We start from the raw sequence: 11,974 nt of genomic DNA on the forward strand, positions 1-11,974 counted from the left end.
TTGCAGTTTTCAGGTGGCGTTTTTGTTCAAAATAAGATTGATTTAAACTTGGAATATGTCGTAAAAGAATCGTTATTAAAAACATATACCACAGTCTTATTTCTTATTATTAGTTTATTTTTACATAATTATTCAGTGCAAGTTCCTCTACAACTACAAAAATGGCTGCTTTTTAACATAACAGTTCATAGTAAAACTATTTAGAGGTTACTAAAGCTTTGTTGTTTCTGTATTTTTGCTGAATAATCGCTTTTTTATTTCGCTGAGATCGTTCTCCGAGGGCGGAAAAAGCACTTGGCACCATCTTTCGGTTGTATTAAAGTGACGTCTTTTAATTCACAACTTTGACCGGGAATCAGTTCAAAGTCGAAATTCTGCAATATCTTGGCAATGATGATTTTCATCTCTATCTGTTAAGTAAAAATTCAACACAATTTCATGTTTATGTTAAGTATGAAGTGGCAAAATCAACAATGCAATTTATCTCTATTATTTTGATAACCAATATTAAAGAAATAGATAAATAATCAGGATTAAATTGGAAGAGTACTGCTCGACTTTATTCGGTCTTAGTATGTCTTAGTTCTAAAAAGTGTGATTGAATGTGACTTTTCGTTATTGCTATATGTAACGCGTTAGCTACGCTGTTATTTCGCATTTGGATAAGTCCTTTTCGCTTCTTATCTGCATTCGATAATATATATCAACCGTAGTTGATATTTCTTTCCGTCAGACATGATGTTTTTAACTGCTGCCTATCTTTACCCTATCTCTTATCGATTCCTATTTAATACAAAGATATACACGGTCATGTCCTATGCTATTTTATTTCTATTTTGTCAACCAATAACTAAACTGGGGAATTAATGTTTTTGAAAATTGTCCCAGTATTGTAGGCTGTTGTGAAGCTGATGTGTTTACAGAATCATGCCCAAACTAAAAACAAAACGTTTTCCGTGTATTTTAGCCGCAGAACACGACCTGGTTTGAAGAAGAAAAAGAAAATGAGCCTTTACATTTTATGATTATTGCAACATACCCTTAATTGCTTTTAAATTACGTTTATTTCTTATCATGTAATGAACAAGAACATACCTGTGCGAATTTTTTTCCTATACAAGCGTGGGGTCCAACTGCAAATGGCGTGGACGCATATTTGCTAAATCTAAAACAATAATACATGACTTGTATGTAATATATATAAAAGGCATCGAGGTTTTTTGTTATCAATGGAAATATTACTACGGAGGAAAAGACTTTAAGAGACCCTATTTAGTTCTCCTTAATTCAGTTTTATGATTATCATACGAGCGAAGGTTTCGAATTATATATTATATACTTCTCTGAGCTGTCGATGTGAAATCGTTCCGGTATGAACTTTGTGGGATTTCTCACATTTTGCTCTGCCCTGGACGTCGCGTAAAAACTAATCTGCAAAACGGATGTACACAATATTAACACTGGTTGATTTCATATATAGCGGGTATGGTTATTTAAACAAGAACATGTGCATTATAATTGTATTGCTACAAAGAAGATGTAAGGACTCTTCGTTTTTTACAAATTTACAAAATCGATGCAGCAAGCCACACAAAGCAAATAAGCTAGCATAATACCATATTGTAATTAATTTCTAATGACAATATTATGTTGTACCTATTGTTAGAAAAATATTATGTTTAACCTTCAAATAAATAGTAACGTCTGTTCTTACAGGAAATACCGATAGGGATAGATCATAATACGAATGGTATTTCTGGGTAGACTATAGAGTGTATCAGTAGATGAAAGGTCAGTCTACATATCTATTTTTTGTACTGCAGTAAAATATCACTTCAATTATATAAGTGGCAACGTTCTATACAAAAGATAATCTCAGATATATATCTTAGACATGTGGTTTTAGATCTGTCGTCTTATCAATCTCAAATGTAAACCTATGAATTTCCCTGAAATATGCTGTTGACATCTGTGATTGGAATATTTAAGGCAGTAAGAAGCTCGGGATGCATCAAGATACACTGTTATTGTCATATTATCCAGTCGTTAAACGCCCAAGTCGTTCAAGAAAAATAACTTAAAAGTATTAAAAAAAAACGAGAAACGTATAACAGACGTCGCATGACGACATACGTTCAAAAAACCTGTGAAACCAATAACTGTATGCCGGGAGACTTTCGGCCAGTCACAATTTCGCCCTTTACAAGAAAAGGCTGTATGGTCCCAGTGCTAAATTTGCCCTTCTTATATAATGACTTTGTATGTTATTGTCTGTATTAACTATTCGCTGTCAAGATAAATTTGTTCCCATCCTGGAAGGCGATAAGGGCGAAAGATCAACTGCAGCGAAAAAATTGTATGTGTCAAAAAAAATGGAACGCTTGTAAAATATCGTTGCAATAGGATTCCATACGACATACCGATATCAACGTGTAGGAATAAACGTTCTCTTCATTCTTATAAATTGTGACTTTTTAAGGTACCGATATACATGACAGAGTCCACTCACAAGGACTAAAGAAACGATAATGCAATAGTGTCAAGAAAACTTAACACAAATCGAATTTGATAAATCGAGGATAAAAATTAACTTGACATTGTTTGCAGGAATAACACAGACGAATAGTACAGGTGTTTTGGAGGGGTCAGCGTTTTCTGCTTAAACGTCGTCTTATCCTCGAAGTGATTTATAAGCAAACCATATTTCTCCCCAATTAATTATATAAATAAATATACAACATTTGATATAGCGCACTATCTAGCTAATATAAGCCACTCTTAAGTGCTTTACAGTATATATATATATATATATATATATTTGTATAGAAAAAATAAGATGAACGACCGACTAAAAAACTAGCTGCTTTCACCCTTCACAGGGCTCTTCATGTTTATTCAAAAGAACAACGTCGTGACGTCACAATTACATGTCATCACACTACAATAGTAACGTGACGTCACGAAGTACACAAGATTGGTGGACAATTTGGCGTAAAATTTTATTGTGGCCTGTTGAGACTCGGTTTTAATATTTTTATTAGTTGGTCTTCTTTCGTTTCTCTTAAAATAGTGTCTGATGAAAATAGTTGATACAAAGGTAATACATTAAATTTATCTCCAGCACATTCATGAATATGTTTGTTAACATGAAGATTTCGTAAAGAATCAGTTCTAGTTTGTTGTCTATGTACAGTCATACGTGTTCTGAGTTCATTACCGGTTTGACCGATGTAAAAATCACCACATTTAGAACAAACGATTGCATAAATTACATTTTTTGATTTACAATTCATATTTACCTTCACAGTAAATTTCAAACCATTCTTGAAAATAAAAGTATTACACTCGATAATCATAGGACATGTAGCACATCTTGGTGTCTTACATTTGGATACTTTTGGTGTTACACAAGAATTATCAAACTTAGAACATGTCAACATACGTTTCAAGTTTTTAGGTTGGCGTCTACAGTGTAAAATAGCATGTTTATTAAAAATGTTTCTCATACGCCTGCTACTTTGCTTTAACTCTTCACATTTGTTCTTTATCACAGGAAACATATTACAATTCCGTGGATTGAAAGTAGAAACAAAAGGAACTAACTTTGATTCATCCTTTAGTTTTTGTAGACGGGAAGTAAAGGGTCCCTTTTCAATAGCTTTCTGTATACCATGTTCTATTATCTCAGTAGGATAACATTGAGCTTTAAGGTATTGCTTTAGTTGACTTAGTGTAGCAATTTGAGCTTGTTGGTCACTGACGATAGTGACGATCCGTGAGGCAAGAGTAAATGGAATATTAACTTTAGTGTGTTTACTGTGGTTAGAGTAAAAATTTAGATAATTATGTGCATCTGTAGCTTTACAATATAAATCCGTTGTAATCTTATTTGAATCTAGTTGAACTAAAACATCTAAGAAAGGTAAAGACGTTTCGCTACGCTCCATCGTATAACAAATAGAAGGATGTGAAGAATTCAATAGGTTTTGAAATTCATTTAAATCCTTATCAGAAGGCCATATAACAAAACAATCGTCAAGGAACCTTAAAAAATTATTTCTGATAAATTCAGTAAAGTTTTCCCCAAACTTTGTCTCAATCTTAGAATAAAGTGTTTCCTCTAAGTATCCTAAAACTAAGGTTGCATATGTAGGGGCAACTTTAGTTCCCATCGCTGTACCCTTAATCTGTTGAAAGTATTCTTGCTCAAAATAAAAAGAATTACGATTGAGGACAATGTCTAGAGCTTGCAGTATAAATTCATTACTAAAACGAGAATTAACTTTTTCTCGTTTTTTGATCAACCAATATTTAACAGCTTCAATACCAAGATCATGCGGTATATTAGTGTATAAACTAACAACATCAAAAGAAACAAGTTTAGCATTATGTGGGACCTGTTTAGATAAACGGCTCAGAAAATCAAAATCATCTTTGATATAACTGTTTACACTTGTGCATAAAGGTTTAAGAATGAGGTCTACAAGATGACTCAAACGTTGCGTTGCACTATTAGGGCCGCCTACTATGGGTCTAAACTTCAAATCCGTAGGATTTTCAACTTCAATATATGTACAGTTTTGTTCTTCTATAGCTTTACTTATAATAGAGCTTTTGTGGATTTTAGGCAAACCATAGAAATAACTAGTTTTATGCATAAAATTGACAAGATAATCTATCTCCTTTTCATGTAGGCATGCTTCATGTGTCCGTGTTAGCTCGTTGATTAATCTACGGGTTTCCGCATCGAAATCGTCACTTGCCGAAGCATAAAATTCAACATTACTAAGCATGTTATGTATGCATTCATAATAGAAATCTCTATTCATGACCACTACTGCATTACCTTTATCAGCCTCTTTGATAATAATAGAGGTATCATTTCTTAAAGAATCCAAAGCACATTTCTGTCTGTAAGACAGATTACTTTTTACGTGTTTATGATTATCATTATGTAAAGGAATCTTTTTTAAACTATCAATGACGTCTTCTAAATGTTTGTCCGAACTTCTTGGTGGGTTCCATTGCGAATTGTTATGGACTAACGCCGTTGTTTCCAACGGTTTGCTTTCACCGTCTTCGTCACAAAACTTATCGCATAGACGAAGTCTTCTGCAGAATTTCAGAATGTCCGCCTGAAGTTCTTCATTATCGTTTTTATCTGGTGTTGGACAAAATTTAAGACCCTTCGATAGCAAATCAATTTCATCTTTTGTTAATTTTCTTTTAGATAAATTAATTACCTTAGGGATAACTCCCTCTACCATATTTGTTTTAATTTTGTCTCTTGGGTATCGTAGCTCCTTCTTTTTGTTCCTCCGCCTGTGTTTACAGTTGGACAATGTCCTAAACAATGGTTGTTTACACTTTGGCCTATATATGTCGTTGCCGATTTCCGAAAGATTCCATGTGTTCCTGAAGTGTCGTCTTGCCTGCTGTAAGATTTTTCTTTCGCAACTCTATGAAGTTTCGGACGAGTGACGCTGTAGTGTTTAGTTGCTGTTGTTGACTTCTTCACAGAGTAGACAGGTGTTTTAACACTTTCAGCGTATGATGCCGTAGGTTGTAATTTACGTCCAGTATCTCTAGCTGGCGCATTTTCTCTAGTTTGCGACGCGGGCGTGTAAGGGCTAATGCTAGATCTCATCGGAGTCGTAATCGATTTGCACACGGGAATTAATATTTCATTGCCANTCAAGAATGGTTTGAAATTTACTGTGAAGGTAAATATGAATTGTAAATCAAAAAATGTAATTTATGCAATCGTTTGTTCTAAATGTGGTGATTTTTACATCGGTCAAACCGGTAATGAACTCAGAACACGTATGACTGTACATAGACAACAAACTAGAACTGATTCTTTACGAAATCTTCATGTTAACAAACATATTCATGAATGTGCTGGAGATAAATTTAATGTATTACCTTTGTATCAACTATTTTCATCAGACACTATTTTAAGAGAAACGAAAGAAGACCAACTAATAAAAATATTAAAACCGAGTCTCAACAGGCCACAATAAAATTTTACGCCAAATTGTCCACCAATCTTGTGTACTTCGTGACGTCACGTTACTATTGTAGTGTGATGACATGTAATTGTGACGTCACGACGTTGTTCTTTTGAATAAACCTAAAGAGCCCTGTGAAGGGTGAAAGCAGCTAGTTTTTTAGTCGGTCGTTCATCTTATTTTTTCTATATTTACTTCCTTCACATGGACAATTAATCACTTTTTATTATATATATTTGTATACAGTCAATAAAATTAGCATATATATTAATCAATACAATATTGAGGAATTCGCAGAAGCTGCCTTATCAGGCGCTTACTACTAGTCCTATGCCACCTGGCTAGTATCTCCCTATGTGTGTGTGCTGGAGATGTATTGTGTTCTGTTTGTAGTGGGACCATACTTCCAACGGTATCATTGATAGTGGCGGAGTGGCGGAGTGTTAACCACTCAACCAATCCGCCCATTAGACAGAGATATCTACACTGCCGGTCAGGGAAGGATATTACTGTGTTACCTTATTGAAAAATGGGAGAATTCCCTTGTCATTACAAGTGTATAACGTCACACAAACAATAGCTGATCACGGAAAATAACTCTGATTTGCAGGAAATTCTGAGGTAAACGTTTGTATTTCATTAAATTTCATTTCATGTAAATACCATCCTTGGGATAGGGATCTTAAAAATGGCTTCGTTAAAGCCACTGGCTAGACATTTAAGATTATTAACCTTTGGGTTTAGTTTTTACTATTTTTCCTGGGGGAATACTATATCAGTCGTTCTTAAAAATTGTCCATGGTCTTTTTCGACATGCGTGCCTCGAAACTCGTTCTTATTTGTTTGTTTGAAGGCATCTGACGTCCACAACGGAAATTGTAATATTCTGTGGATGGGGGCGTGGTATTGATGTTACTTTATATAAATGGAAACTTTAGGATCGAAAAATCAAAACAGTAACACGTATTGTTCAGCTTAGTAGGTAGCCGTCTTAGTGTATCTTATTATCAGTAAATAAAAAGGTAAGACGATGATGGCTGATGTAGAGGAGTCTATAGTGTCCTTGATTTTAAATGAAGGGGAGTTTCTGCGATCGACATGGTAAGGTATTTATTTGCCGTCCTGACAAGATCTTAGATAAAGTCCCAAAATATGACGGCACTTTGCAAAATTTATGTTTCACGAATGTTTACAAAACATAAATCTGTTTTAATTTAATGATAAATTCATGAAATTTCTCCAAAGTTCATAATCTATTGCATATTCGAATGACCTATTTGACAAATACTTTATAAAGATAACATGCAACTGTGATTGTTCCTTTAAACTTTGGTAAACGATACAGTAAGCCCAAAATCTTTCTTCTGGTTCGTCCTTCTTGGGCTCATCGGAAACGCTTACATGTAGGGGTCAAAAGGTTGGGAATCCAAATAGTCTTATCTACTGTTGAAACAGAGGGGCAGGTGCGTATAACCGCCTAGTTATAAATTTAAAAATTGAGGCTCAGGTTAATTTCAAAATTAATAATTTGTAGGTGTGTTTATTATGAATTATGCTACTACTCAAGGGAGTAGTTATATCGTCATATTTTATAATATGATAAGATAATTGCCAATATTCTGTTAAATATACTAATTGATTTTGATATGCTCTATTGCTGTCATATTTTATATCAAATAACGCTTACCATCATATCAGTTCCCGCGGGAATGAGATGACCGCCGACCATACGGTCTTTGAATGTGTGGCGAGCGGTCATCTTAGCCACTGGGTAGAGTCGTTGTGTTTCTTTCAACACCAAATCTAGGTAGGGTAACTTCTCAAGCTCATCCAAACTGATCACCGACACTGCGCCGATGTTTTCATCAATCTCCCTTTGTAGCCTTTGTAGAGTAATATTAATTTATTGTTATCGCCTCTGGTCATTATTGCTCAAGTAATTTGTTATCAATAAGATTTCACGCGATTAGAAGAGCAATATATTCGATCTAGAATTGTATCATCTGGATATCTATTCAATATGTATTGCATATTTTTTAAACATGTGATATATCTCCTTTACCTTTTGTATTTGGCTATTACATTTGCTTTTTATAGGATCTTCGAAATTGCAAGTGTTACGCTCACTTAGGTTAACGTCGTCTCTTGAAAAATGTGAATAAAATGATTAAATAAAGGCCCGTGATAAGCTATTCGACTAGTTTCAGGTATAACAACTGACCAATTGCTTGGCTGATACCTGTCATTTGGAAATTACAGAGCAGCTATTCCCGACGTTTATAAAGCCGGTCAATTTGATCGTTACGCTGCCTCGCTATTCATTTAATGTACATAAAAAACTAACTAGCCTACTTGTATCATTAACAAGGTGGTATAACAGAGCCTTCTATTTCACGAGGAAGGGACCGCTCGTGTTGCTTACCTTTTGTAACATTCCGGGTTCTTTCCGAGAAGAAAAACCACGAAACTCAAAGTTTTGGCGGATGTTTCCTGCCCTGTTTGATATAAAATAAAACATTTGGAAGCTGCAATCAGAAAATTGGTCATTTCCAAGATCATCTTTGGAACATTTTTTTTTTACAGAAATTAACAATTTATAAATGAAGATGCCTTTTACATAAAAACATATCGAAGACAAAACTTTGCGCCGGATCAATGCAGGATCGGATTTTGAAGCCTGCACCAAGCATCACAACGGAATTATTCTATTTGTAACCGTCTAGAATTTACAGCATAAGAAAATATAGCTACAAATGTTATTTTTATTTGTATTATGTAGATTCTTATATTTACCTCCAGCCAGGAATGTAATGAAATTATCAAGCAGTATTTCGTCCGTTATCATTGATGGATGTTTTTCTGAAACAATACATGGACAAAGACTGTTTTTTGTCCTTTTTCGCATTGTTCACGCTGTCTGATATCCTAATCATTTAACGAGAAAAGTGTACACCCTGTTGACGTCAGAACAGTTGTGATGAAGTGTGTTTTTGTTGCCCTCGAAAAGAATATATTTGGGTAAAGTCAAAAACAAGAAAGTAAAGGTATATTAAAATTATTACTATCCACGAGTATATGCCCTTATTTTGCATTGTAAATAAGTATTATCAACATTTAGCCATGTCGTAATTGTGTAAACTTTCAAAATGAGGAGTAAAATTTTAAAGGGGTGAAATGTAATATTTTAATAGATTGTTACAGAAAAGAAAGAGTCGCGATTTTCCAAATAGTCATATGGTCACATTTTTATTTATTCAATATTTTTCAGTTAAATTTTGCCATTTTTCCTAACTCCAGTCCCGCATTGCTCTTTACTGCGAATGCCCAAAGAAACCCATTTAATCGTGACTAAACCCTAGACTTTATTTCTGAAAAGAAAAAACAAGCTTATCCTTTATTGGCCATTGAAGTGGGCACTTCTCCCTTATACAGAAAACAATACATACCTTATTATAAATATTTGAGAATGAAATATGAGCTTATATCCGATACACAAGGTAGCAGTTTTCTCTTTCTGTTACACCCATTACAATTAGCAATATAAATGTACTAGAGAAATACCTTTTAGCTCCATTATGTGTTCCATGAGATCATCCGGGAAATAGTCGCCATTACGTTTCGCTATATTTCTCTCATCTATCACTTGTTTAGCTCTTTGTCTGAGAGTGTTAATAGCATCTCGAACATTCCGGCGGAATCCCCATTTCAATGGATTTATCTTAATACACAAAAATCCAAAATACATGGAACATATATGTAAATGATCTAGTAATATCAAAGGCCTACTCCAAACAGTATAAATGCGCCCAAAGAGAAATAATAGATAGACGTTTTGTCATTGTGGCAAAATGAGCTAATGAGTGCATTACCTTTGTGAAATTAAATTTCATGGTACATCTTACCTTAATAGGGGCGTAATCAGTACTAACAATTGTATTCAAATACTATTAAATATAAGAATTTGCAAATATTGAACTATTTTAACCTTACAGATTATTCTGCGTTTCTTCAATTTATCGGATTATAAGCCTTACCAAAGGAAAATTTGAGAAAGAAAATAAAAAGCACTTAGAGATTTATATCACAGCGTCAACACACAAATGACAGTATTCGAACTCAAAGTTATTCTTCAGGTAAAATAAAAAAAAATGAGGAAAAATCGAAACAAAACATTATGAACCAATGATCAAATCAAACACATGGATTCGAAGCCAAATGTTGTAGAAAAAAACAAGCACCCGTAAGCATTTAACGTTATTTACGTACAGCTACTAAGGGATTTGCTATGAGCGCCGCTGTGCCTGATAACGCTGTCTGTAGCTTCGTGACAAAGGGGTGGTTCTCTTCACTTAATGGTCCCAGATCCATGTTGAAAGCTACCTGAAAAAAATCACATATATAAAAGAAGTGTTATAATTGATGTTTTTAAAATAATATGTAAAATGATAGGATATTGATTAAAATTGCAATCGGTTCAAAGTAAAGGAAAAGAGCAACGTCCCATATAAATTCATTTAATTTCACATGTTGTTATTTTTATAGATTGATACTTTTGCAATGTATTCCACCATTGCGACTTTATGATGATTTTCTTTTTTTAGAAATACTGACTTCAACTAAGTCTACGATGTTACGAGACTTTTCATTGGTCAATAACTATATATTATTGGCTGATAATAATAAGAGCGTAGCTTTCGGGCGCCGAAGTCGCCCGAGCGAAGCTCTTTAATGGTAACACATGCGTGCGTAAACAGAGTTGCTTCCCCTTTCTACACATTGCCTTTATTATTTTTCGTCCGGAAGTAGACGTCCGGAAGTGTATCCTTAAAGCAAAGACAACTGTGTTTTAACCCATACATGAACATCTTCATATAGTGAAAACAATACCCATGTTTTATTACTTGTTTATTAAGATAAAAACTAATATACATTCTGAGTGAAAAAAATCTATCACATAATTTTTGATACTAGCAGACATGAAACGTCGTTCAGAGATTAACATACTGTGACGTCACAATCACATCACACTCCTTCGGCCTGCATCGGTTATTTCCGGAAGGATGAAAAATAACCGGAAAATCTTGGAACTGATGGCCGTTGCATTTATCTCTTTGTCGGTGCTTCATGACTTTTTAATTTCAGTTTTTGCCACAGGCACAAAAAGTAAAAACGCTGATGTTTTCTGAAGATCCTATTTTGTCATCAGCCAGGTTCTGTTAATATTTCTACCGGGAGATATTTTTTAAAAAAGCCGCATTAAACCAATAGGTCAACGTGAACATTTATTTTTCATCGTCTAAAATTTCATCTGCTTTTGATTTCCATTTGTTGAGAATATGAACGAAATAATTAACATTTTTGAAAGTCTGGTTATAGTCTTTACATAAGTTATGCATGCATCACCACTCATAAAAGAAACAATGGATAATACATTTATGTCGAAATCAACAATAATTGTCCAGACAACGAACCCGAGTTCAACGCCCTTTTTCAGCAACGTATTACTTTTTCACAACGCTTGCCGATTTATAGCTAGTTAGAGACAGAAACTGTTTAATTGCATTTGGCATTATTACCTGTCAAACATCAGTGACAATTACAAATTTCAAATTCAATCCGGTGTTTTAGGATTATTTCAAAAAGAAAAATAGATCATAAGATAGTAGTTTTTATTAGTAAGTATGTGATAAACAGAATAAAACACGCCTTTTTCCATATCACACCAAGAATCAACCCTCGACCAATATCAGCCCTCGGGCATTAGGCCCTTGGGCTGATATTGCAGTCTCGGGTTGATACTGGGTGTGATATGGAAAAAGACATGTATTATTCTCTATATAGCATACCCTACTATCAGATACATATTTTATAACAGATGATAGCATACCCTACTCCCAGATAAATATTGTATAACAGATGATATCATACCCTACTCCCAGATACATATTGTATAACAGATGATA

General features: G+C 34.2%; 1 protein-coding gene across 1 annotated transcript in view; it reads right to left on the reverse strand.

Annotated features, from left to right (window-relative positions):
• Window positions 1-210: 210 nt before the first annotated feature.
• LOC110449191 (cholesterol 24-hydroxylase-like) overlaps window positions 211-11,974 on the reverse strand; it is a 17,076-nt gene continuing 5,312 nt past the window's right edge. Inside the window, exons 3-10 of the mRNA XM_021495888.1 lie at window positions 10,278-10,391; window positions 9,573-9,729; window positions 8,805-8,870; window positions 8,434-8,506; window positions 7,699-7,894; window positions 1,340-1,431; window positions 1,096-1,165; window positions 211-410 (exon numbers count right to left, since the gene is read on the reverse strand). Coding sequence (XP_021351563.1) covers window positions 255-410; window positions 1,096-1,165; window positions 1,340-1,431; window positions 7,699-7,894; window positions 8,434-8,506; window positions 8,805-8,870; window positions 9,573-9,729; window positions 10,278-10,391 — 924 coding nt within the window. The 3' untranslated portion in view covers window positions 211-254. The remainder of the gene's footprint in view (window positions 411-1,095; window positions 1,166-1,339; window positions 1,432-7,698; window positions 7,895-8,433; window positions 8,507-8,804; window positions 8,871-9,572; window positions 9,730-10,277; window positions 10,392-11,974) is intronic.

Source organism: Mizuhopecten yessoensis, unplaced genomic scaffold (assembly GCF_002113885.1).
Source record: "Mizuhopecten yessoensis strain PY_sf001 unplaced genomic scaffold, ASM211388v2 scaffold4513, whole genome shotgun sequence".
Taxonomy (NCBI): Eukaryota; Metazoa; Mollusca; class Bivalvia; order Pectinida; family Pectinidae; genus Mizuhopecten; species Mizuhopecten yessoensis.